This window comes from Eleutherodactylus coqui, chromosome 9, assembly GCF_035609145.1.
Source record: "Eleutherodactylus coqui strain aEleCoq1 chromosome 9, aEleCoq1.hap1, whole genome shotgun sequence".
In the NCBI taxonomy this organism is placed as follows: domain Eukaryota; kingdom Metazoa; phylum Chordata; class Amphibia; order Anura; family Eleutherodactylidae; genus Eleutherodactylus; species Eleutherodactylus coqui.
This window is the reverse complement of record NC_089845.1, coordinates 71,864,107-71,891,201: the sequence shown is the minus strand read 5'-3', so window position 1 is coordinate 71,891,201 and position 27,095 is coordinate 71,864,107. Positions and strand designations below refer to the sequence as shown.

The 27,095-nt window shown below is 46.4% G+C and overlaps 1 protein-coding gene across 1 annotated transcript in view; it reads left to right on the top strand.

The window, feature by feature from the left end:
- The window catches only part of MC2R (melanocortin 2 receptor), a 35,323-nt gene extending 8,934 nt beyond the window's left edge, over positions 1-26,389 (top strand). The window contains exons 3-4 of the mRNA XM_066578848.1: positions 16,713-16,763; positions 25,531-26,389. Coding sequence (XP_066434945.1) covers positions 16,713-16,763; positions 25,531-26,389 — 910 coding nt within the window. The remainder of the gene's footprint in view (positions 1-16,712; positions 16,764-25,530) is intronic.
- The last annotated feature ends 706 nt before the right edge of the window (positions 26,390-27,095 follow it).

The following is a 27,095-nucleotide window of genomic DNA, read 5'->3' as shown; positions in this document are numbered from 1 at the left end:
TAGAGCTTGCCACAATTTTTTCCCTACATCGTATGGCTTGGAGAAAAAAAAATCACTCCTGTATATGACTCCATTCAAAAGAATGGGGTTCATATTCGTGCAAGATTTGTGCGTCTCGAAGTGCACAAATCATACATGGTTTTCTCGGCCGTGTGAAAGTGGCCTAAGAGATATAACATGCATCTTCAAGACTTGTTATATGTGTAAATATTATTTAGTAAAATTGATTAAGCAGCTTATTGCAAGTTTTTACTGTATCTGATTTAACTAAAATGTATGCATCTGAATGATGCAATGTAATAAATTTGATTTTTAGCATAATGCGTTCGTTTTCAGTAGACCCACATCTAGTAGTCCTTAAGCTAGTATTCTCCTCATTTTTATTACTCATTATTTTCAATAAAATCCTAAAATGTCATAAAATGATTTACAAGTAGAAGAAAAATATATTTTTTTCTATAAAAGGGTCTTGGTATTTTTCTTAAAGTAGATATTGTATCTCCAATTGCTATAATTACTATATCAGCTGTTAACATTGTTCAAGTGTCTGCAATACCTGCAAGGGTAGCGGAGCTCATGCTCCTCAGAGCAGAAGATTATTTGTTGTATAAAGGCTTCAATAGACAAACGTATGCTCAAATATGTTCGCCGCAATGGAGTGTATTTGTGTATAAAAAAGGTTCAGAGAAGGCAATAATCGGGCTGATATGCACGTCAGTGCACAGTAACGGGACAAAACGAAACCGCTGATTTCAATAGGATTTCAGTGGTTTCGTCTTCATTAGCTCTTTTCTCGGCCGATAATCGTACGGCTGAGAAAAATTGGACCTGTCCTATCCTTACCCGCATGTAGTGAATACCACATGTGGGAAAGATCTGGCGGCACCTATCTTCCTGTGGTTACTTTCAAACTCCAGCGCTTTGGCGCAGAGTTTGAAAAGCTGATAAAGGGGAAGGGTGCAACTCCACTCCATACCACTGAACATAGTTGTGCCCACACTTATCTGAATAAGCTCTAAGCCTTAAGGATGTAGCATACAAGTAGACAATAAAACAAAGCAAAATATGCTGCTGGTTATTGTAACATGTTTCACAGATACTTCAGCATTTTCACAGATCCTTGAACAGTGCAGCATTTACTAGTCTTGTCCTTTTATCTGGATGCAGACCAATTGTGCGTATAACATAGTTTGAATACATTGAGTATTACTATAAGGGCAAAAAGTAAAAAGCCCATGAGATGCCTTGCCTGGCTGATGGCATTCTCCCCCCTCCTTCTGCCTCTCTGTGTCTCGTTCTCTTTACTGACTCCCTTGTTTCCACCTCCTAATTTATAATTATCATGTGTGACACAGATGAGGGTTACAGGAAATACCCCCCTTATTCTCCTGAATAGTCCACTCAGGGATCTTATTTCAGCTTGGCTGTGGTTGGTTATATGATATATGACAGTGGAATGACTAAGCTAAATTAACTATTTAGTTCCCTATCCTGACTCCAACTTCTTATTAAACGAAATCCAGCATAACTACCCTTTGTGAAATGAGCTGTAGTTAGGACAGCTGCTCTTGACTTGCAGTTACGTACTTTTATACTGTAGTGTCACACTTCAGGTCACTACACTACACTACACTCACTGCTACGTATTCCAGCCTGCCTCTTTTACGTGCAGCTGGAAAAGATAGGATGTGTTCTATCTTTTGTCGGTATACATAGCCAGTTCCCACAGACTCCATTGGGAGCAAATGACAGCCATCAGAAAAGGGCAGGGGGAGGGAGTTTAGCAGCAGGTCGCTGAATTTCCTCCCCCTCCCTTTGCCGGAAGCTTCCATAGGTTGGGGAGAGAAGAGAGGGAAATTAGCATGGCAAGCCATGCTAAAGTCCCTCCCTCCCTCTTTCCTTCTGTTGTCACAATCAGCTGGCAAAGGGAGGGGGAGTGAGAGTGCTGCAAAAGTTTCTCGCCCCGGCCAACGGAATTCCAGGCAGCTGCGTATATATGCCACAGCCCAGCCATCTGAATAGGTGAGAAAACGGGAGGTTTAGTCATGACTTGATCGCAGCTTTCTCTCATTCATGCGATTTTCCCCTTCCCTGTATTTTCACAAAGCCCGTGTGAAAGAGCCCTGACCAAGGCCCCCCTTTGGGGTGTGTGATCTGTGTGATTGCACAGGGCACATCACTCCACTGAAATGAAGGAGGTGCCACCAGGTCCACATTGGCAATCTGCCTGACCAGACAGATTCCCAGTGGGCCGCGCTGCTGCCCAGGCTTTGTGGGCTACCAATGTGACCTGCTGATTATCTATGGCTGAATTTGCAGTTAATTGTACCTGCATCTTTAGGACATAGATGCATTTAATAGTAACAACGCCAGTGCAGAGAGCAATGCTGGGCTCCCTGCATCGCTGAACAACATCTTCTATGTGACGCAGGCAGCGCGATGATGTCACGGTTACTACTGAATGGGACATTATGGCTTCTACAGGGGGTGCTATTGCTACTGAAGGGGATGCTATGGCTATTAATTGTTACAGGGGACATTATGGCTACTACTGAAGGAAACATGATGGCTATTAACATAGGGTATACTGTGGTTATTACTGAAGGGGACAATATGGCTACTAAAAGGGGCATTATGGCTATTATTGCAGGGGGAAATTATGGCTTTTACTAAAGGGGACACTATACATTTTACTAAAGGGAACATCATAGCTTTTACTAAATGGGACAGTATGGCTCCTACAGGCAATAGTATGGCTTTCACTAAAGGAAACATTATGGCTCTTACTAAAAGATACTTTATGACTACTACAGGGGACAGTATGGTTATTACTAGAGATGAGCGAACGTACTCGTCCGAGCTTGATACTCGTTCGAGTATTAGCGTGTTCGAGATGCTCGTTGCTCGTGACGAGTACCACGCGATGTTCGGGTTACTTTCACTTTCATCTCTGAGACGTTAGCGCGCTTTTCTGGCCAATAGAAAGACAGGGAAGGCATTACAACTTCCCCCTGCGACGTTCAAGCCCTATACGACCCCCCTGCAGTGAGTGGCTGGCGAGATCAGGTGTCACCCGAGTATAAAAATCGTCCCCTCCCGCGGCTTGCCACAGATGCGTTCTGACATAGAGGAGGGAAAGTGCTGTCTTGGTGGAGCTGCTATAGGGAGAGCGTTAGGAGTATTTTAGGCTTCAAGAACCCCAACGGTCCTTCTTAGGGCCACATCTAATCGTGTGCAGTACTGTGGAGGCTGCTTTTTGCAGTGTTGCACATTTTTTTTTTTTGTATATCGGCCGTGCAGAGCATTGCGCCCTGCAGTAATTAGACATAGTGCAGGGCCAGTAGTGGTGAGGCAGGGACAGAAGACATATATTGTGAGGCAGGGACAGAACACATATATTGTGAGGCAGGGACAGAAGACATATTGATTGAATATGGGCAGTGGGCCTTTGCAAAAACATTTGGGGAAAAAAATCTATTTGGGCTGCCTGTGACTGTCCTCAGTGTTCTGGGTCTGTGCTGGGTGTAGTAGTCCTCCTAATTCATACGCAGCCAGCTAAGTGTTACAGCAGGCTTGCGCAAAATTATTTCCTGGCTCTGTGTTGGCTGTTAAATCACAGCTGTATTGCAGTCCACAGTGCAACACTCTGCAGTTATTTGACATACTCCAGGGCCAGTAGCGGTGACGCAGAGAGAGAGAAGAGATATATTTATTGAATATAGGCAGTGGGCCTTTGCAAAAACATTTGGGGAAAAAAATCTATTTGGGCTGCCTGTGACTGTCTTCAGTGTTCTGGGTCTCTGCTGGGTGTAGTAGTCCTCCTAATTCATATGTAGCCAGCTAAGTGTTACAGCAGGCTTGCGCAAAATTATTTCCTGGCTCTGTGTTGGCTGTTAAATCACCGCTGTATTCCAGTCCACAGCGCAACACTCTGCAGTTATTTGACATACTCCAGGGCCAGTAGCGGTGACGCAGAGAGAGAAGAGATATATTTATTGAATATAGGCAGTGGGCCTTTGCAAAAACATTTGGGGAAAAAAAATCTATTTGGGCTGCCTGTGACTGTCCTCAGTGTTCTGGGTCTCTGCTGGGTGTAGTAGTCCTCCTAATTCATACGCAGCCAGCTAAGTGTTACAGCAGGCTTGCGCAAAATTATTTCCTGGCTCTGTGTTGGCTGTTAAATCACCGCTGTATTCCAGTCCACAGTGCAACACTCTGCAGTTATTTGACATACTCCAGGGCCAGTAGCGGTGATGCAGAGAGAGAAGAGATATATTTATTGAATATAGGCAGTGGGCCTTTGCAAAAACATTTGGATAAAAAAATCAATTTGGGCTGCCTGTGACTGTCCTCAGTGTTCTGGGTCTCTGCTGGGTGTAGTAGTTCTCCTAATTCATACGCAGCCAGCTAAGTGTTACAGCAGGCTTGCGCAAAATTATTTCCTGGCGTTCCGTAAGCGAAGTCAGCCTCCAACCACAGGCCAATAAGCGGCACATTTAATTACAGCGTTCTGTTTCTGCACTACTGGTAATACACCATGCTGAGGGGTAGGGGTAGGCCTAGAGGACGTGGACGCGGGCGAGGACGCGGAGGCCCAAGTTAGGGTGTGGGCACAGGCCGAGCTCCTGATCCAGGTGTATTGCAGCCGACTGCTGCAGGATTAGGAGAGAGGCACGTTTCTGGCATCCCCACATTCATCTCACAATTAATGGGTCCACGCGGCAGACCTTTATTAGAAAATGAGCAGTGTGAGCAGGTCCTGTCGTGGATGGCAGAAAGTGCATCCAGCAATCTATCGTCCACCCAGAGTTCTGCGACGTCCACTGCTGCAACTCTGAATCCTCTGGCTGCTGCTCCTCCTTCCTCCCAGCCTCCTCACTCCATTACAATGACACATTCTGAGGAGCGGGCAGACTCCCAGGAACTGTTCTCGGGCCCCTGCTCAGATTGGGCAGCAGTGGTTCCTCTCCCACCAGAGGAGTTTATCGTGACTGATGCCCAACCTTTGGAAAGTTCCCGGGGTCCGGGGGATGAGGCTGGGGACTTCCGGCAACTGTCTCAAGACCTTTCAGTGGGTGAGGAGACCGATGACGATGAGACACAGTTGTCTATCAGTGAGGTAGTAGTAAGGGCAGTAAGTCCGAGGGAGGAGCGCACAGAGGATTCGGAGGAAGAGCAGCAGGACAATAAGGTGACTGAACCCACCTGGTTTGCTACGCCTACTGAGAACAGGTCTTCAGAGGGGGAGGCAAGGGCAGCAGCAGGGCAGGTTGCAAGAGGCAGTGCGGTGTCCAGGGGTAGAGGCAGGGCCAGACCGAATAATCCACCAACTGTTTCCCAAAGCGCCCCCTCGCGCCATGCCACCCTGCAGAGGCCGAGGTGCTCAAAGGTCTGGCAGTTTTTCACTGAGAGTGCAGAGGACCGACGAACAGTGGTGTGCAACCTTTTTCGCGCCAAGATCAGCCGGGGAGCCACCACCACCAGCCTCACCACCAGCAGCATGCGCAGACATATGATGGCCAAGCACCCCACAAGGTGGGACGAAGGCCGTTCAACACCTCCGGTTTGCACCGCTGCCTCTCCCCCTGTGCCCCAACCTGCCACTGAGATCCAACCCCCCTCTCAGGGCACAGGCACTACCGTCTCCTGGCCTGCACCCACACCCTCACCTCCGCTGTCCCCAGCCCCATCCACCAATGTCTGTCAGCGCACCGTCCAGCCGTCGCTAGCGCAAGTGTTTGAGCGCAAGCGCAAGTACGCCGCCACGCACCCGCACGCTCAAGCGTTAAACGTGCACATAGCCAAATTTATCAGCCTGGAGATGCTGCCGTATATCGTTGTGGAAACGGAGTCTTTCAAAAGTACGATGGCGGCGGCGGCCATGTGCTACTCAGTTCCCAGTCGCCACTACTTTTCCCGATGTGCTGTCCCAGCCCTGCACGACCACGTCTCCCGCAACATTGTACGCGCCCTCACAAACGCGGTTACTGCCAAGGTCCACTTAACAACGGACACGTGGACAAGCACAGGCGGGCAGGGCCACTATATCTCCCTGACGGCACATTGGGTGAATTTAGTGGAGGCTGGGACAGAGTCAGAGCCTGGGACCGCTCACGTCCTACCCACCCCCAGAATTGCGGGCCCCAGCTCGGTGGTGGTATCTGCGGCAGTGTATGCTTCCTCCACTAAAGCACCCTCCTCCTCCTCCTCCTCCTCCTCCTCCAACGCAACCTCTGTCCCGCAATCAAGATGTGTCAGCAGCAGCAGCACGTCACCAGCAGTCAGTGTCGTGCGGCGTGGCAGCACAGCGGTGGGCAAGCGTCAGCAGGCCGTGCTGAAACTACTCAGCTTAGGAGATAAGAGGCACACGGCCCACGAACTGCTGCAGGGTCTGACAGAGCAGACCGACCGCTGGCTTGCGCCGCTGAGCCTCCAACCGGGCATGGTCGTGTGTGACAACGGCCGTAACCTGGTGGCGGCTCTGCAGCTCGGCAGCCTCACGCACGTGCCATGCCTGGCCCACGTCTTTAATTTGGTGGTTAGCGCTTTCTGAAAAGCTACCCACGCTTGTCAGACCTGCTCGGAAAGGTGCGCTGGCTCTGCGCACATTTCCGCAAGTCCCACACGGACGCTGCCACCCTGCGCACCCTGCAACATCGGTTTCATCTGCCAGTGCACCGACTGCTGTGCGACGTGCCCACACGGTGGAACTCTACGCTCCACATGTTGGCCAGGCTCTCTGAGCAGCGTAGAGCTGTTGTGGAATACCAACTCCAACATGGGCGGCGCAGTGGGAGTCAGCCTCCTCAATTCTTTACAGAAGAGTGGGCCTGGTTGGCAGACATCTGCCAGGTCCTTGGAAACTTTGAGGAGTCTACCCAGATGGTGAGCAGCGATGCTGCAATCATTAGCGTCACCATTCCTCTGCTATGCCTCTTGAGAAGTTCCCTGCAAAGCATAAAGGCAGACGCTTTGTGCTCGGAAACAGAGCCGGGGGAAGACAGTATGTCGCTGGATAGTCAGAGCACCCTCCTGTCTATATCTCAGCACGTTGAGGAGGAGGAGGAGCATGAGGAGGATGAGGAGGAGGGGGAAGAGACTGCTTGGCCCACTGCTGAGGGTACACATGCTGCTTGCCTGTCATCCTTTCAGCGTGTATGGCCTGAGGAGGAGGAGGAGGATCCTGAATGTGATCTTCCGAGTGAGGACAGCCATGTGTTGCGTACAGGTACCCTGGCACACATGGCTGACTTCATGTTAGGATGCGTTTCTCGTGACCCTCGCGTTAACGCATTCTGGCCACTACGGATTACTGGGTGTACACACTGCTCGACCCACGGTATAAGGAGAACCTTTCCACTCTCATACCCGAAGAGGAAAGGGGTTCGAGAGTGATGCTATACCACAGGACTCTGGCGGACAAACTGATGGTAAAATTCCCATCCGACAGTGCTAGTGGCCGAAGGCGCAGTTCCGAGGGCCAGGTAGCAGGGGAGGCGCGGAGATCAGGCAGCATGTACAGCACAGGCAGGGGAACACTCTCTAAGGCCCTTGACAGCTTTCTGGCTCCCCAGCAAGACTGTGTCACCGCTCCCCAGTCAAGGCTGAGTCGGCGGGAGCACTGTAAAAGGATGGTGAGGGAGTACGTAGCCGATCGCACGACCATCCTCCGTGACGCCTTTGCCCCCTACAACTACTGGGTGTCGAAGCTGGACACGTGGCCTGAACTCGCGCTGTATGCCCTGGAGGTGCTTGCTTGTCCTGCGGCTAGCGTCTTGTCAGAGAGGGTGTTTAGTGCGGCTGGGGGAATCATCACAGATAAGCATACCCGCCTGTCAACCGACAGTGCCGACAGGCTTACACTCATCAAGATGAACAAAGCCTGGATTTCCCCAGACGTCTCTTCTCCACCAGCGGACAGCAGCGATACCTAAACAATACGTAGGCTGCACCCGCGGATGGAAGCATTGTTCTCTATCACCATCAAAAACGTGGACCTTTTAGCTTCATCAATCTGTGTATAATATTCATCCTCCTCCTCCTGCTCCTCCTCCTGAAACCTGACGTAATCACGCCGAACGGGCAATTTTTCTTAGGCCCACAAGGCTCAGTCATATAATTTTTGTAAACAATTTTTATACGTTTCAATGCTCATTAAAGCGTTGAAACTTGCGCCTGAACCAATTTTTATTTTAACTGGGCTGCCTCCAGGCCTAGTTACCAATTAAGCCACATTAACCAAAGCGATTAATGGGTTTCACCTGCCCTCTTGGTTGGGCATGGGCAATTTTTCTGAGGTACATTAGTACTGTGGGTACACCACTTTTTGGGGGCCCTCGGCTACAGTGTAATCAAATTAATTTTTAGCCCACCTGCATTACAGCTGACGTTACATCAGCTGGGTTGGGCACTGCAATGGGATATATTTATGTACCGCCGGTGGCTTCCTGGCACCCACCCATGCTCTCGGTCCACACGGAGTTGTAACTGCATGTGTCCACTTCTAAAGAACCCCAGTCTGACTGGGGCATGCAGTGTGGGCCGAAGCCCACCTGCATTAAGCACGACATTACCTCAGCTGTGATGGGCACTGCAATGGGATATATTTATGTACCGCCGGTGGGTTCCAGGGAGCCACCCATGCTGTGGGTGCACACGGAATTCCCATTGCGGAGTTGTACCTGCCTGTGACTATTTATAAAAAACCGCGCTCTGACTGGGGCATGCAGACACCTTGACAGAATGAATAGTGTGTGGCACATAGGTTCCCCATTGCTATGCCCACGTGTGCAGCTCCAGATGGAGGTGGCACAGGATTGGATTTCTCATTGCTTCTGTACAGCATTGTGGACTATCGCCCCGCCCCTTTTAAAGAGGGTCGCTGCCTAGCCGTGCCAACCCTCTGCAGTGTGTGCCTGCGGTTCCTCCTCATGGCAGACGCACTTATAAATAGACATGAGGGTGGCGTGGCATGAGGGCAGCTAAAGGCTGGGCAGGGACAGTTGGTGTGTGCTGTGGACATTGGGTCGTGCGGGGGGGTGGGGGGGTGGTTGGGCAGCATGTAACCCAGGAGAAGTGGCAGCGGTGTGTCATGCAGGCAGTGATTGTGCTTTGTTGGAGGTAGTGTGGTGCTTAGCTAAGGTATGCATTGCTAATGAGGTCTTTTCAGAAGTAAAAATTGTTGGGAGGGGGGGGCACTCTTGCCGCTATTATGGCTTAATAGTGGGACCTGGGAACTTGAGATGCAGCCCAACATGTAGCCCCTCGCCTGCCCTATCCGTTGCTGTGTCGTTCCCATCACTTTCTTGAATTGCCCCGATTTTCACAAATGAAAACCTTAGCGAGCATCGGCGATATACAAAAATGCTCGGGTCGCCCATTGACTTCAATGGAGTTCGTTACTCGAAACGAACCCTCGAGCATCGCGATAATTTCGTCCCGAGTAACGAGCACCTGAGCATTTTGGTGCTCGCTCATCTCTAGTTATTACTAAAAGGGACATTATCCTGATTTATTCCTACATGGGACATTATAGCTACTACAGGAGACAGTATGGTAACTACTAAGGGGAACAGTATGGCTATTACTAAAGGGGGTATTATGGCTATTATGGGGGACAATATGCATATTTATAACTACAGGGGGACATTATGACTAATTCTACAGGGGAACATTATGCCTCCTTATTTACTATAGTGGCACAGTGTGGATCATTATTACAAGGGGACAGGGCAACTTGTTGCTTGTTACTTAGAGGGCGCTATGAGTTGCTCTTTCATACAGTATTTAGGAGATGCAATGTGTGGCACTATTAACACTTCATCTTAAGGGCTCAGTCACACGAGCGTTTGTATATACGTCTGTCAGTTGCGTTTGCGATCAGCATCTATATAGAACCAATGCTTTTCAATGGAAGCGGTCACATGTGCGACTTTTACATGCGCACAAACACATGTGGCAAAAATTATAGGACACAACGATTCACAGAACGCGGCTATCTGCATTCTGCATTTCAATGTTGCGCACAAACATATGTTTTGACCACGCCGCACTCCACTCCCTTCATGGAGCGCGACAAAATTTCGGGCCGCTTAAAGATTCATGAGCATTTCGATGCGCACTGCACATATACTCAGGTCATCTGGGCATTTTACCGGTGCGGATAAACGCTGCTAGGTGCAGATTTTTCCTCGTGACGCCAGCTTCGGTCATGCGATTTTTTTGAACGCATCAGTTATGCACACAAAAAATCGTGTGACAAAACGCCCGTGTGACTGAGCCCTAAAATAAGGATTAAAGATATGAAAAAGCAACAAGCCAAAGACATCGGTGAGGCAACCTCTGAAGAGACAAGTTGTGTCCAAGAGAAGCTATCTTGTCCGTGTGAAAATCGCACGTTCCTGAACGCAATATCGGGCCGAGTTTCACAGTACATACAGGTAGTCCCCGACTTGCGAACAGGTTCCGTTCCGGGAGCCCGTTCGCAAGTCCGTTTTGTTCGCAAGTCGAACAAATGGTAGTATGGAGCGGGATTGGGGTGGATCCTGCTCCATACAACGTCGGGTGCCGGCTGTTCTTACAGCGGGCACCCGGCGGCAGCAGTTCCGACGAGCTGCGCCGCTTGTCAGAACTGTTAACACTTTAAATACCGCTCTGACAGTGGTATTTAAAGTGTTAACAGTTCTGACGAGCGGCGCGGCTCGTCGGAACTGCTGCCGCCGGGTGCCCGCTGTAAGAAACAGCCGGCACCCGACGTTCAGGGGGCCCGTACAGCATCCCACGATGAGATCGCGGGACGCTGTGCGGTTGCTAGGCAGCCAGGGACCTCCTGAAAGGCCCCAGGGCTGCCTATGCAGAGCGCCTATCAAGCGCACGGACTGATAGGCGCTCTGCATAGACAGCCCTAGTGCCCTTCAGGAGGTCCCCGGCTGCCCCGCAACCGCGATGTGACCGGACAGGCTTCTATCAGGCTTGATAGAAGCCTGCCCGGTCCCTGCACAGTATGATGTAATGCCGTAGCATTACATCATACTGTGCTGTACAGATAGTTCGTATCTAGCGAAATTCGTAACTCGAATGTTCGCAAGTCGGGGACTATCTGTATTTTTAAAATCATAGAATTGTTCTGTCAAATATTTTATTCATTTTAAGAATTTAATTGAACGCTCGATGATTAGAGATAGAACTGTCGTCATTAAATAGTCATTTTCACAACATATAGTATGCAGCAAGTCGATTATTTCAAGTCAGAACATCATTTCGTGTTGAACATCAATCTAAACTGACAGTTTCCAAGGCTGTGAAAACAAGATGCAAGCCATTTGCCTTGACGGATTTTTCCACTGAGTTATTACTATGTATAGAGCTTCATTTCTCAGTAAGATTTTGATCTAAGAGCAGTGCGCTGCTGACTGATGAGATAAATGCCTGTGGATTAAGGTATGTTACAGGAGTAAAAAACGGAATAATTTTATTTCCATTCATAGCGGTGTTATTATATGCAGGGTGTATATTATCTGGATATTCTTTCATTTTTAATGACAATGTAACACTCTATTTTTCCCTACATGCTTTTGTTACGAGATGGTTAATCATTTGTATGAGAGGCAATAATTAAAGTGCTCATGTGGATGTCTGATTGATCAGTGTTCTGCTGTTTCATCTCCACGTGAGATTCATACAGCCATAATGTTCTGTTGTAAGATTATAATCACTGATGTAAAATTACATGTTCCATCTATGATTCACTTATCTGCTGGGCCCCTTATATTCAGTGGCACATAATACAGCTGTAATATTCCTAGTACATAACAAATCGTGTAGTGGGTAAATATAATTAAAGGCAACAACTTGTAACAGCACCATAAACTAACCGGGTGTGATAGGAAGCGGATGTCATTTTTATATTCGCCAACTCCATGGTTCCCGCGGTGTCCACCGGGTAAGATTGTACTGGGCACAAAGATAAGACTCTTCCATAGACTTAAATGAGAGCACATGTCACTCAGAAATGAGGCTTATCTTCATCTCCAGAGTGTTCTTCACTGGCGAACATTGCAGGAACTTGGGAGTTGGCAGGTATAAAAATGACATCACTCGGCTCCCCATGACCTCCCAGAGTAGCACCATAACTTAGCTTATAGTACAGTAGGGAAGTGACAGGTTACCTTTAAGAATTGCTTTAATTAACAGTTTAAACAAAATGCTGACTGTTGAGTTGGCACTGCCATTGTGATTCTATTGCATTCTGAGAGGCAGAATGACAATCGGATGCTCTGTTCTACGCAGTTTAAGGGCTTGTTCACATAAGCATCAAAATCCCGCAGAAGTTAGCTGCGCAAAAGAATTGCAGCTAACTCGCCCGAAAATCGCGTGCATAGACGATTTTCCGCAATTAAGTCCCAAATTAATTAGCATTAAAATTTCCCATTTACTCAATTGGGAGCTGCGTCTTGCGGCAAAAAAATGCTGCTGCTATGGGATGAGAGAGAGATGAAGGGCATCCCTTCCCTGTGATTCAGTTCAGTACTGAACTGCTGCTATTTACACTGAGTGATGAGCTCATCGTACATCATTTATTCTGCATAAATGATGGATGAAGAGCTGAACGAGGAGCGCTCAGTGTAAATAGCAGCCATTCAATATTGAATGGCCGCCATGTTAAGTCAATGGAGAGGGGTGGGGGAAAGCGAGGAGAGAAATCTCCTCCAGCCGCCCCACTGTGAGCCAGCGATACTCACTTTCGTGCAGCAGCACGGGAGCTAGTATGTACGGGGACGAGTGTCGGGCATCATTTGCCCGACATTCGACCTGTCTAAATGGGCCTCAATTAGCATTTTCTCATCCATTCACACGGGCGTATTGCGTGAAAAAATGCACTGCAGTTCGGAAACCCCTTGATTGGCAGAAATCCTCAGAGTGACTGCTAATGCTTAAATAGTGGCAGCTGTCTTCTTTGGCGAGTGCCGGACGCAGGTTAACTCCCTCTCTCTCCTTGTTTTTTCAGCTCCCATAGGAGTCCATGCAGCTGCCGCTGGCGTAAAAGCACTCGGCCGAAATGCACTATCATGGCTGGCTGGGCGCTTTTACGCCATAGAAATACGCCCATGTGCACTGATGCATTGTAAACCCATCCGATATACACTCATGTGAATCCAGCCTTAGGGTGCATTCAAACGACCGTATATCGGCTGGGTTTTCACGCCCAGCCAATATACGGCATCACTCTCTGCAGGGGGAGGTGGCTGGAAGAGTCGGGAGCAGTGCTCTGAGCTCCCGCCCCCTCTCTGCCTCCTCTCCACCCCCCTGCACTATTTTCAATGAGGAGAGGCGGTACGAGGGCGGAGCTAATTCCCGGAACTTAGCCCCGCCCCACCTCCTCTCATTGCAAATAGTGCAGAGGGGGTGCAGAGGGGGTGGAGAGGAGGCAGAGAAGAGGCGGGAGCTCACTGCTCCCGTCTCTTCCAGCCTCCTCCCCCTGTAGAGAGAGACGTAGAATATCGGCTGGGCGTGAAAACCCAGCCGATATACGGAGTCTGAATGCACCCTTAAAAAGACGACCATATTTTTGCAAAAAATGTGATGAAGCAAAGCCATTGATTTCAATGGTTTCGTTTTCACGGGTGTGTTTCTTGTGCGATATTCCTATACATAAGAAAAAATAGGCCTTGTTTTTTTTCCCGTGTGCAGTAGAATGGAGTTTTAATGGTAAAAAAAAATGACTGGGTCATGCACAAATGCGTTCCATAGCAGCGAGCGTAGTTGCGCATGCACTCGTCTGTTGAAGCCTCAAAATTATATAGAGTTTACGTGTAACAGCAGATAGCAGTTACTAAAACTGCTAAAAACCTAGTATAGACTGTGAGGAAGCAGTAAAGAACCAATATTATTTGTTTTATATTAGACTTTTTTATACTTTTCATAGATCATATCTTTTACTGAGCCCAGACTGCTCATAATCTCCATTACTGCTTCTGCAAGTTAATATGTTCCTTCATTTCCTTGTGTACATCTTTCTGCATATTGCTTTGTTTAATGTGTTTCCTTGGTTAATGATTCTCCAAATCCCTGACTCCTGCCCAACAAATTGCTGCCTGCTTTGATTGCTCCATGTCAGGCGATGACCAACATCTCTGGCTTTTCAATTTCGTTGTGAATAAAACCGAAAGTATATAAGTATAGAGATACCTTGCACTAAAAAAGGACAAATTTAGGAAAATTACCTTTTTTCTAAGCTATAAAATTTTATCTAGTGTGGCAAGAAGCATTCTCAGAGATGGGCCTCCATTAACCTCTTAGTGACCAGCCTATTTAGTGCCTTAGGCCTTATTCACCCTACCGTATTTTTGCAGGTATTTTATCGTGTTAAAAAGAAAAAAAAGAAAGAAATCGTCCAAAAATTGCGACCATGTGAAGCATTGGATTTCAATGCATTTATTCACATGAACAAATCGCGTCAGGAAAAAATGGCACAGACGCAACAGTTTTTGATTGCCGATTTTATACGCCGCATAAAAAGATAGATCTTGCCTTATCTTTTGCTAAACTACAAAGCAAACTCCCATAGGCTTCTAAGGAAACAGGAAAAAGGGGAGGGGAGTTAACCTGCGTACAACGCTGGGAAAAGTAGACGGCTCGCCCTACGTAGGAATTATTAGTCATTCTGAGGATTTCTGCCAATCACTGGTTTTCCTTGCTTCAGCATATTTTTCTGCCTATACACAGCAGCTCCCTGTGTAAAAGGCGTGAAATACGCTAATTAAGATCAGGATTCGATCACTGCAAATCTTCATTCACGTGAATAAGATATGGCAGATGAACGTAAAAATGCATACGGCAATGTTAATAAGGCCTAAGGGTGGGTTCGCACAAGCGTGTTTTTTTGCGTACTTAGGTGCTTACATACATGCACACCTAGGCACGAGCAAAAACATGCGTGAACACAGCTGCGTGCTCGTTGTCAATGAAGCCGCGGCTGCTGCCGGCGGCTCCATTGAAAACAATGCTCTGCCGGCACCCCTGCATTGTTTTTCAGGGAAGGGCTTTACATATAAGCCCTTCCCTGAAAAAAGAAACATTTTAGTGCAAAGAAAGAAAAAAACTTACCTCTCTGCCTCTGCCGTGGCCCCCGCTGGCATGAAGAACACATCTGCCGCATGCGGCAGATGTTTCCTTCACCCCCGCTAGTTAAAAGAATTCTCTGCTGCTACATCTGCCACATCTGTGGCAGAATGTGGCAGATGCAGCAGAGGAATTCTTCGATTCTCAACCGCAGCTATTACACATGACAGTTGCGGTAGAAATTCCTGCTGCTAGCATCCCCGTCAATGGCTTTTCAGGCAAGGGCTTCATAAGCCCTTCCCTGAAAAGCCATTTAAAAATGGGTATTAAATAAATAAATAAATACACATCCCTCTTCAGCTGCCGGGGCTAGGCCGCGACTTCTGGCGCTGTTCTCGGCTCTGTAGTTCTGAGCCATCAGCAGCCGGGGATTTAAAATAGTGTGAAAAATAAAAAAACAGGCAGGTGAGTATTTTTTTTTTGGACACTATTTTAACAGGCTTTTCAGGGAAGGGCTTATGTTTAAAGCTTATGAAGCCCTTTCCTGAAAAGCCATAGACTGCTGCCAGCGCTCAGTGGCGACTTCTGCCGCTGTCCCCGACTCTGCACTGCTGTTTTGAGCTATCAGCAGCCAGGGATTTAAAATCCCCGCCTGCTGGTAGCTCTGATTGTGATTGGCTGAATCGCTCAGCCAATCACAATCAGAGCTACCAGCTGGCGGGGATAGCTGAGAACTACAAAGCCGGGAACAGTATCAGAAGTCGTGGCTGAGCCCTGGCAGCTGAAGGTAGGTGAGTATGGGTTTTTTTGTTTTTTTTTTACACTAATTTTCTTGGATTTTCAGGGAAGGGCTTATGTTCCCTGAAACCCAATGACAGGAATACTGGCAGTGGGATTCTCTACCGCAGCTGTCTTGTGTGACAGCTGCGGTTGAGAATTAAAGAATCCCTCTTCTGCATCTGCCACAGATGTGGCAGATGTAGCAGCAGGGAATTCTTTTAACTAGCGGGGGCGAAGGAAACATCTGCATGCAGCAGATGTGTTCTTCATGCCACGGGGGTCACGGCAGCGGCAGAGATGTAAGTTTTTTTTTTGTTTGTTTTTCTTTACACTAAAGTGTTTCTTTTTCAAGGAAGGGCTTATCTGTAAAGCCCTTCCCTGAAAAAGAATGCAGGGGTGTCGGCAGACCATTGCTTTCAATGGAGCCGCCGGCAGCAGCCGCAGCTCCATTGAAAGCAATGCATGCATTCCCAATGGAGCACGCATGTCCTAGCTTTGCAGGCATGCACCTGCAAAGTACAGACATGTGAACACACCATAGGGAATTCAATGTTGCAAATACTCACTCTTAGGGCTTATTCAGACAGGCGTATATCGGTTGGGTTTTCATACCCTGCCGATATATGCTGCCCCTCTCTGCAAGGGGAGGAGGCAAGACAAGCCAGAAGCTAGTGCACTGAGCTTCCGTCTCCTCTCCGCCCTTCACCAATGTTTGCAATGGGAGGGGTGGGGCGGGGGCAGAGCTAATTTCTGCCCCCGTCCTGCCCGCTCCCATTGCAAACAGTGGCGAGGAGCGGAGAGGAGGCGGAGAGAGGGCGGAGAGGCGGCAGGAGCTCAGTGCACTAGCTCCTGTCCGTCTCCTCCCCTTGCAGAGAGGGCCAGCATATATCACCCGGGTGTGAAAACCTGAACGATACAATAAGCCCTTAGGCTGCTGTCACACAGACGTAAGTGTATTTGTGCCATGTATTTGCATAATAGGCATTGCGTATTTGTGCGCACGTGTACATGCTTTACTGTACTTTTTGCACACTCAAAAAATACACAACCATGCTGCCATTGATTGAAATGGTCAATCATACTTGAAAACTCATTGACATAGTTGTATGATGGCTTGTTTTTTGCGATTTAGAAAAACAAATAATTTCCAAAAAAAAGGGTTTTTTATTGTGGAAAAATGGAAAACCCCCAAAATTTAAAAAAACGAATTTCGGTACAGTTGTAATCATACCGACCCACAGAAATGTATTGTGTCATTTATGCTGCCTGATTACTGCTGTAAAAAGCCCCCACATAAAGGCCCTCTGTAGGGCCATTTAAATGCTGCTGTAACTAAGCCCAATCCGTACAATGGCACTCAACTTCAAACCACATACATGGTGGTTTGCATAATGTAGGGATTAATTGAAGTAGTTTAACCTATTAAACACCAAGCACCGTAAATATATGGCATTAATCCTGGATGATAGTAAAAATACAGCATGGGATTAATGTTCCTGCTCCAGCAATCTAGCAGGCGCAGGTCGGATCCTTGGATATCAGACACAGTCGAAGACCCGGTGGAAAAGTCTGAAGCAGCTTTAACCCCTTAGTGACCACCCTATAGTGTTTTTACATCCTGCAGCTGCAGGACGTGTATGGAGGGAAGTAGCGCCGCTATCTCCCTCCATACAGCGCGGGCGTCAGCTCCTTTATTACAGCTGACACCCGCGGGCAATAGCCGTGTTCGGCCGTTCGGCCGATCGTGGCTATTAACCCTTTAAATGCCGCTGTCAATTCTGACAGCAGCATTTAAATCCCCCGAAAGCTGTTTGGGGGTCCCGCACGCCCCCCCGCGGTGAGATCGGGGGATCCGTGCAGGTGTCATGGCAACCGGGGGCCTAATGAATGGCCCCAGGGCTGCCTTAGCAGACTGCCTATCAAGCTATCCACACAGGGTGGCTTGATAGACTGCCTGTAAAAAAGCAGTATGACGTAATGCTATAGCATTACGTCATACTGCAGGAGCAATCAAAGCATCGCATGTTAAAGTCCCCCAGGGGGACATCAAAGTAAAGTAAAAAAAAGATCAATAAAGTTTTTTAAATTGTAAAAAAAAAAAAAAAAGTTATAAAAGTTTAAATCACCCCCCTTTTGCCATATCAATTACTAAAAAATCTAAATCATAAAATAAAAATATGTATTTGGTATCGCTGCATCCGTAAAAGTCCGATCTATCAAAGTAGTGCATTATTTTTCCTGCGCGGTGAACGTCGTCCGAAAAAAAAAAAAAAAATGCCAGAAATACATTTTTTTAGTTACCCTGTCTTCCAGAAAAAATGCAATAAAAAGCGATCAAAATGTTGTATGTATTCAAAATTGATACTATCGGAAACTACAGGACATCCCGCAAAAATTGAGCTCTTGCACAACTACGTTGACAGAAAAATAAAAAAGTTATTGCGCGCACAAAATGACTGCAGAAAATAATTGAAAAAAATTAAATATCTTAAAATAAAAATACAAGTACTACAGCAAAAAAAAACTATAAAAGTTTGTATCGTAGTAATCATACTGACCCATAGAATAAAAATATCAGGTCGTTTTTGTTGCAGTTTGTGCGCCGTAGAAACAGGAGGCACCGAAAGATGGTTGAATGTCGTTTTTTTTTCCATTTCTCTCCGCTAAGAATTTTTAAAAAGTTTTTCAGTACATTATATGGTACAATAAATAGTGCCATTAAAAAATACAACTCGTCTCGCAAAAAACAAGCCCTCATACAGCGAAGTCGATAGATAAATAAAGGAGCTAGGATTTTTTAAAAGGGAGTAGGAAAAAACAGAAATGGAAAAAAGCAAAAAAGCCTGTTCACTAAGGGGTTAAGTGCCTCTGCCTTTTCCTTTACAGGCTACCCAATGCTCAATGAGCACTATGTAGAGAATGCAGACCTGGCGTTCATGTGACCAGCTCTAATAGTGACTATTATCACACTGGGAGGCTGTTTTCTCTTGTAACTAGGGCTCCTATAGATGCAACAGTTACAGTGGAAAAGTGTGAAAGAAAAATACAGTGTAAATGTTCCCCAATAATCTTATATGATATCATGGGGGACACAGATGCTAAAAAAAAAGTTCCAAAAATAAGTTAAGAAAATTACAGAATAAAATAAAAATATATATGAAAAAATACAAAACACCCCATTGCCGGCGCCAACATAAACCGTCGCCATATCCATTATACAAATTAATCAACACATTAAAAAAAAAATTATGAACTCATTCACATACTTTATTTGAATGTAACTAGAGATGAGCGAACGTACTCATCCGAGCTTGATGCTCGTTTGAGTATTAGCGTGTTCGAGATGCTCGTTATTCGAAACGAGCACCACGCGATGTTCGAGTTACTTTCACTTTCATCTCTGAGATGTTAGCGCGCTTTTCTGGCCAATAGAAAGACAGGGAAGGCTTTACAACTTCCCCCTGCGACGTTCAAGCCCTATACCACCCCCCTGCAGTGAGTGGCTGGCGAGATCAGGTGTCACCCGAGTATATAAATCGGCCCCTCCCGCGGCTCGCCACAGATGCATTCTGGCATAGTTCAGGGAAGTGCTGTCTTGCTGGAGTTGCTATAGGGAGAGTGTTAGGAGTTATTTTAGGCTTCAAGAACCCCAACGGTCCTTCTTAGGGCCACATCTAACCGTGTGCAGTAGTGTGGAGGCTGCTTTTTGCAGTGTTGCACTTTTTTTTTTTTTTTTGTATATCGGCCGTGCAGAGCATTGCGTCCTGCAGTAATTTTACATAGTCCAGGACCAGTAGTGGTGAGGCAGGGACAGAAGACATATTTAGTGTATATAGGCAGTGGGCCTTTCCAAAAACATTTGGGGAAAAAAATCTATTTGAGCTGCCTGCGACCGTCCTCAGTGTACTGGGTCTCTGCTGGGGGTAGTTGTCCTAATTCATACGCAGCCAGCTAAGTGTTACAGCAGGCTTGCGCAAAATTCTTTCCTGGCTCTGTGTTGCCTGTTACATCACCGCTGTATTCCTGTCCACAGTGAAACAGTCTGCAGTAATTTTACATAGTGCAGGGCCAGTAGTGGTGAGGCAGGGACAGAAGACATATTTAGTGTATATAGGCAGTGGGCTTTCCAAAAACATTTTGTACTGGGTCTCTGCTGGGGGTAGTTGTCCTAATTCATACGCAGCCAACTAAGTGTTACAGCAGGCTTGCGCAAAATTCTTTCCTGGCTCTGTGTTGCCTGTTACATCACTGCTGTATTCCTGTCCACAGTGAAACAGTCTGCAGTAATTTTACATAGTGCAGGGCCAGTAGTGGTGAGGCAGGGACAGAAGACATATTTAGTGTATATAGGCAGTAGGCCTTTCCAAAAACATTTGGGGAAAAAAATCTATTTGAGCTGCCTGCGACCGTCCTCAGTGTACTGGGTCTCTGCTGGGGGTAGTTGTCCTAATTCATACGCAGCCAGCTAAGTGTTACAGCAGGCTTGCGCAAAATTCTTTCCTGGCTCTGTGTTGCCTGTTACATCACCGCTGTATTCCTGTCCACAGTGAAAGTCTGCAGTAATTTTACATAGTGCAGGGCCAGTAGTGGTGAGGCAGGGACAGAAGACATATTTAGTGTATATAGGCAGTGGGCTTTCCAAAAACATTTTGTACTGGGTCTCTGCTGGGGGTAGTTGTCCTAATTCATACGCAGCCAACTAAGTGTTACAGCAGGCTTGCGCAAAATTCTTTCCTGGCTCTGTGTTGCCTGTTACATCACTGCTGTATTCCTGTCCACAGTGAAACAGTCTGCAGTAATTTTACATAGTGCAGGGCCAGTAGTGGTGAGGCAGGGACAGAAGACATATTTAGTGTATATAGGCAGTGGGCCTTTCCAAAAACATTTGGGAAAAAAAAATCTATTTGGGCTGCCTGTGACCGTCCTCAGTGTACTGGGTCTCTGTTGGGGGTAGTTGTCCTAATTCATACGCAGCCAGCTAAGTGTTACAGCAGGCTTGCGCAAAATTCTTTCCTGGCTCTGCTGTGCGTTCCGTAAGCGAAGTCAGCCTCCAACCACAGGCCAATAAGCGGCACATTTAATTACAGCGTTCTGTTTCTGCACTACTGGTAATACAGCATGCTGAGGGGTAGGGGTAGGCCTAGAGGACGCGGGCGAGGACGCGGAGGCCCAAATCAGGGTGTGGGTACAGGCCGAGCCAGTGTGGTGGCCAGGGGTAGAGGCAGGGCCAGACCGAATAATCCACCAACTGTTTCCCAAAGCGCCCCCTCGCGCCATGCCACCCTGCAGAGGCCAAGGTGCTCTAAGGTTTCCCCGAAACCTCGTCCACACGGGACGGCTAATCCGCAGCGGTAAATCCGGTTGAAACCGCGGCTGCGGCCGCGGCGGCCGCCGCAGCCGTGGTTTTAAAAGAAGCAGCATGTCTGTTTACAGTCAGTTTTTTGTTTATTTATGTTATGGCCGCGCTCTCCTCTATGGAAGAGCCGGCCGCAACGGAAAAGCATGCGGCCGGACCGCTTCAAAGCCGCCGCGGCTTAAACCGCGGCGGTTCTCCCGGCGGTAATCTCACGGTTTTTGCTGCGGCCAAACCGCGAGATTTTCGACAAAAATCCGCCCCGTGTGAACCCAGCCTTAAGGAATGAGTAACTTAGCCACCATTAATAAATTTGTTGGCAAGTCATCCTTCCTCGGAGTGAAGTTTTTGGATGGAAGCCACAATAATATTTCCTTGGGTGCCAGGTTTAGTGAGGTTGAGCAGATTTTATTGACTTGAGAGAATATTTGTTTCCAATAGGGGACTATTCCTGGGCAGTTTCATCAAATGTGGAGGAGGGTGCCTCCGTGGAGTCTGAATCTCCAGCAGGTCAGAGAGTGCTAAATTTAGTTCAGATAGTTGCTGAGTAGAGATGAGCAAGCACCAAAATGCTCGAGTGCTCGTTACTCGAGTCGAACTTTCAGTGATGCTCGAGAGTTCGTTTCGAGTAACGAACCCCATAGAAGTCAATGGGCGACTCGAGCATTTTTGTATATGACTGGTGCTCCGCTAAGGTTTTCATTTGTGAAAATCTTAGCAAATCACCAAAGTCATGTAAAAAACACAGAAATGGATAGGGCAGGCGAGGAGCAACATGCAGGGCTGCATTTCGGGCTCCGAGGTCTCACTATTAAGCCACAATAGGGGCAAGAGTGAGACCCCCCCCCACCCCGCACTGTCAGCATAACGATCGTTCTCGATCGTCAGCATAACGATCGTTCAATACAGCCGGCTCCATTGAAAGCAATGGGCTGCCGGCGAGCGCGGGATGAATTTTCGGAAAGGGCTTAAAAATATAAGCCCTTACCTGAAAATCATCCTAAAATGTGTAAAAAGTAAAAAAAAAAATATATATATATATACTCACCTTGTCCCGGCAGAACGATGTTAGCCCATTGAATTCAATGGAGCCGGCAATACAGCCAGCTCCATTGAAAGCAATGGGCTGCCGGCGATCGCACAATGAATTTTCGGGAACGGCTTAAATATATAAGCCCTTCCCTGCAATTCATCCAGAAATGTGTAAAAATAAAAAATATATATACTCACTTGGTCCCGGCAGACGGAGTTCAGCTGCGGCCAGCTGGCAGTTCTCCTGAACTGCTCTCTGTAGTATTCAGCAGCCGGGGATTTAAAATCCCCGCCTGCTGAATGAGCTGCCTCTGATTGGTCACAGCTTGACAAATCAGAGGCAGCTCTCACTCACACCCATTCATGAATTCATGAATGGGTGAGTGAGTGCTGCCACTGATTGGCTCAGCTCAGCTGTCATTCAGCTGAGAGCTGCCCTGAGCCAATCAGAGGCAGCACTCACTCACCCATTCATGAATTCATGAATGGGTGTGAGTGAGAGCTGCCTCTGATTAGTGAGGCTGTGACCAATCAGAGGCAGCTCATTCAGCAGGCGGGGATTTTAAATCCCCGGCTGCTGAATACTACAGAGAGCAGTTCAGGAGAACTGCCAGCTGGCCGCAGCTGAACTCTGTTTGCCGGGACAAGGTGAGTATATATATATATTTTATTTTTACACATTTCTGGATGAATTGCAGGGAAGGGCTTATATATTTAAGCCCTTCCCGAAAATTCATTGTGCGATCGCCGGCAGCCCATTGCTTTCAATGGAGCCGGCTGTATTGCCGGCTCCATTGAATTCAATGGTCAGTGCTCGTTTAATCGAGACGAGCACCGTGTGGTGCTCGTCTTGAGTAAGGAGCATCTCGAGCACCCTAATACTCAAATGAGCATCAAGCTCGGACGAGTATGCTCGCTCATCTCTATTGCTGAGGTATCTTGTACCATCTTGTTAAAAGTTTGAATGAGTTTTCTTAAATAGGTTTCCATCTTGAGAAACCATGAGAGTTGCTCGGGATTTTGTCTGTGTTTTCTTCAGCCAGGGTAATGTTTAATGCTCTTTCCCATTCTCTCAGGAATCATGGTTTTTGCCCTCATGTCCCCATCAGGGATTGGAAAATTTAGAGTGCTGCTGCACGAAGTGCCTCATTAGCCGCAGATTCTGTGAGACCGCAGAATCTTATATTTTTGCGCTGGCTCCTGGCTACCCTCCTGGTAGGGCTTGGTTTAGATGCTCTTGCTGAGTGATTAGGTTTGCTTAGGCGACACTGCTGTGTTTGAGCAGGGTGTGTTGTGGATTCTCCAGAGTGTCTACTCTGTTGCCTATTTGATTCATGTCAGATTTTATGTCTGCCAGTTCTTTCATTACTGGAGCGACTTGTAAGGATTTTTTTTATGAAGGAATGTGAGATTTTTTAATGGTCTTGATCTTCTGCCTGTTCAGAGCTGATTGATGTGCACTCCATATCTGATTTGTCTAGATCCTGCTCCTGCAGGTTGTTGTGTGAAGTTCTTTTGTGCAGAAAGCAAAGTGTGCTTTTTCTTTGGATATTTGTCTAAGTCTGCTTGGTTTTTAGAGGGTTTTGGCATTTCAAGGAGATCTTTGTTTCTTTCTCTGCCTGTTTTCACCATTTTGAAATATTCTGTAGGTTTATGCGGTTCCCTGTGGTGATTCGTGAAATTTTATTTATACGTTCTTCAGCGGCATCTGGGTGATGGTCGCTAAGAGTAGAAAAGGTATACAAGGTTTGTCAGAGCGGGCATCCTATCAGAGGAGGGGGGGGGGAGAGGTTCCGTCATTTCCCTGGTCGCACTGGCCCTAAACCAGTTGGGGACAGGATGTATTAGGTTGCCCCAACAGGCAGCTAGATGTTTATTAGGTAGTTGGAGCTCCGGAGGCCTATCCAGGCTTTGAATGGTGCGGTACTTCCACACCTGTGGGCCTGCTTCCCCCTGTGCATCTGCTGGACAATGATTGGGGTGAGGGGCCTCCTGTGCAGTGTCCTCACTGCTGTGTGTGTCTGGAGGGGCTGTGACAAGGGCTTCCCACCCTCTGAATGGCCCCTTCCTTGGCCTCTGAAGCAGCCTCAGGCTGAAAGAATGAGGGCTTGGACCTTTTTATGAGGGGTGCTCATCTCCTTTTGGGCTCCTGAGGACCCTGAAGCTACTTTGGATGGAGGTTCTCTGCCACTGGCAGGCCCACCATTGTGCCAGGATTTGGCTGCATGGGACCTCCCGCAAATCTAGTTCCTGGCTTCTACGGGTGTGCTAGGCCACAGCTTTCAGTAGGAGCCAAGCAGGCCATGGGACCCCTCTTTTTGCTTCCCCCAGCTCAGGAAGGATGCCAGTGATGGTAGGGAGAGCTTTGGAGGTACAGGTAAGCCAGAAAGCTTCAGACTGGAAATTTGCAAGTGGAGCTCTCCTACTGAGCATCTTTCCACCTCGTTAGCTAGGCCAAGCCCCTTTTACATGAGTGTATTTTTCATCAGTATTTTGTGAGCCAAAAACAGAAGTGGAACGTACAGAGAGAAAGTATAATGAAAAGATTTGTATTTCTTTTGAATTTTGACCCACTCCATGAGATAATGGATAAATGTCCAACACTCTCTAGGAAAAGGGTCTGAAATTTATCTGTACAGACCATTGGTGATTGGCTGGCTGGAGCAATCCAGACCCTAAGACAGCTCAATCATCCCATACCTGTGGAAGTGTGCTCCTGTTCACCCATAGAACAGTAGGTCCCATGAGCAATGCGTAACACTTCCTTTAGTCTGTATCCAGAGTGGTCTGCCAGATGGCACCAGGCAGGCACATTGACTGCATCACACTTGTCTATGTTGAAAAGTTGCCCCCCTGTAGGCCACAGCTCTAAAATGGCTGCGGTCTATGTGGGTGTATGTTGGGTTCCTCCAGTTGTCAATTTCATCTGTAGCCTTAGGATATGGATTAATTTGAAAGTGATACTTGCCATCATTGTCTAGTCTACTTGAGACCCATTGACAATCGTGTAATCTATTGTGATTGACGGGTTGTCAACCAGGGATTTATCAGGTGTCTACCTATTGACAGGAATTTGATTACACTATGTTGTGTTAAGGAATATTCTGTATTTTCGATCTAGAATTTTTATGGTCTTGTCCTTGAAGATTGCATCAGATATAAAGCAATATACTAAAAAAACATATTTGTATTGTTTTGCAGTGCAAGTCAAAGTACATTGTGAATCAACAAAATCTAAAGATGGATAGAGCGACAGAAATGCTGAAGGAAAATATTACTTCTGTAAATGGAACTTCAGTGCCTCCAAATCATACTCAGTGCTTAACCATCAATGTCCCAGAGGAAATCTTCTTCACTATATCAGTTATAGGTGTACTGGAAAATGTTCTTGTTTTCACTGCTGTGATCAAAAATAAAAAACTCCATTTGCCCATGTACTTTTTTATTTGCAGTTTGTCATTTTCTGACATTCTAGGAAGTCTATACAAAATTCTGGAAAACATTATGATGATTTTGGCTAATCATGGTCATCTCCAGAAGAAAGGCAACATTGAGAAAAAGATGGATGATATTATGGATTGGTTTTTCGTTTTGTCTTTACTTGGATCTATTTTCAGTTTGTCTGCTATTGCCGCAGACAGATATATTACCATCTTCTATGCCCTTCGCTATCACAACATTATGACTATTAGAAGAGCTTGGATCATCTTGACAGCCATATGGGCTTTAGGTGGTGGCTGTGGAATAGTTATAGTTATCTTTTTTGATTATATGATTACAGTAATGTGTTTTACGTCTTTATTTTTTTTACTGTTAGTCTTTATAGTATGTCTTTACATCCATATGTTTCTTCTAGCGCAATCTCATGCACGAAAAATATCTTCACTCTCTGGGCAATGGAATACTGTCCAGCAAAAAACAAATATGAAAGGGGCTATTACATTGACCATTTTGTTAGGTGTTTTTATTTGTTGTTGGTTTCCATTTATTCTGCATCTTTTCTTATTCATATTTTGCCCTCAAAATCCTTACTGTGCTTGCTATATGTCAACTCATTCCATAAATTGCACTCTAATATTGTGCAATTCAGTGATTGACCCTTTGATTTATGCATTCCGAAGTCCAGAATTGAGAAGCACCTTTAAGAAAATGTTGTGTTGCTAGAGACTTAGAAATTAATGCATGCGATATATAAAGTATACAGTATATACAATAGTTGTGGGGGTAGAAAAGTCAATTTAAACTCATTGCCTATTGAATGTTCAATAGAATATTCTGAAGATATTGAACTTAGCATTGCTATTTGTTTCCATTGAACTGTACTATTTTTAGCATGTTATGTTAGCATAACTATGTTATGTAATAAAACTAATGAAAACTACATTGAGATTGCAATATGTTTATATTCATTTCTGTATTATGAAGTATTAAGATTGATAGATAGATATGAGGTGGTAAAGTACAATATAGGTTAATAAAGTTTTATTAAAGCGTGCAAAGGGGTTCCATTTCAGACCGTTTAAAGGATTTTGATTGTTTGACCTTATAAATTATGGAAACCTAGATGAACAAGTAGCAAGTGTCAGAGATAATTATTCTGTCCTTTATTTTACTCTACATGTCACCAGCAAGAGCTCAATGTTGTAAATGCACTTGGTGACTTTTTAGACTATGCTGCTTAAATTTTAATTTACGGAAACAAGTCAGCATTCATTTGAACATGACAGGTTTCATATAAACAATTCAGAAGCAAATGGCAAATGGTATTCTTCATCCACTTATTGTACACTGCAATTTCAAAATGTCAAAATGTTAACATGTTTACATGTTCTTAAATAACCTGCAATTGTAACTAGAGCTTAAACGTATA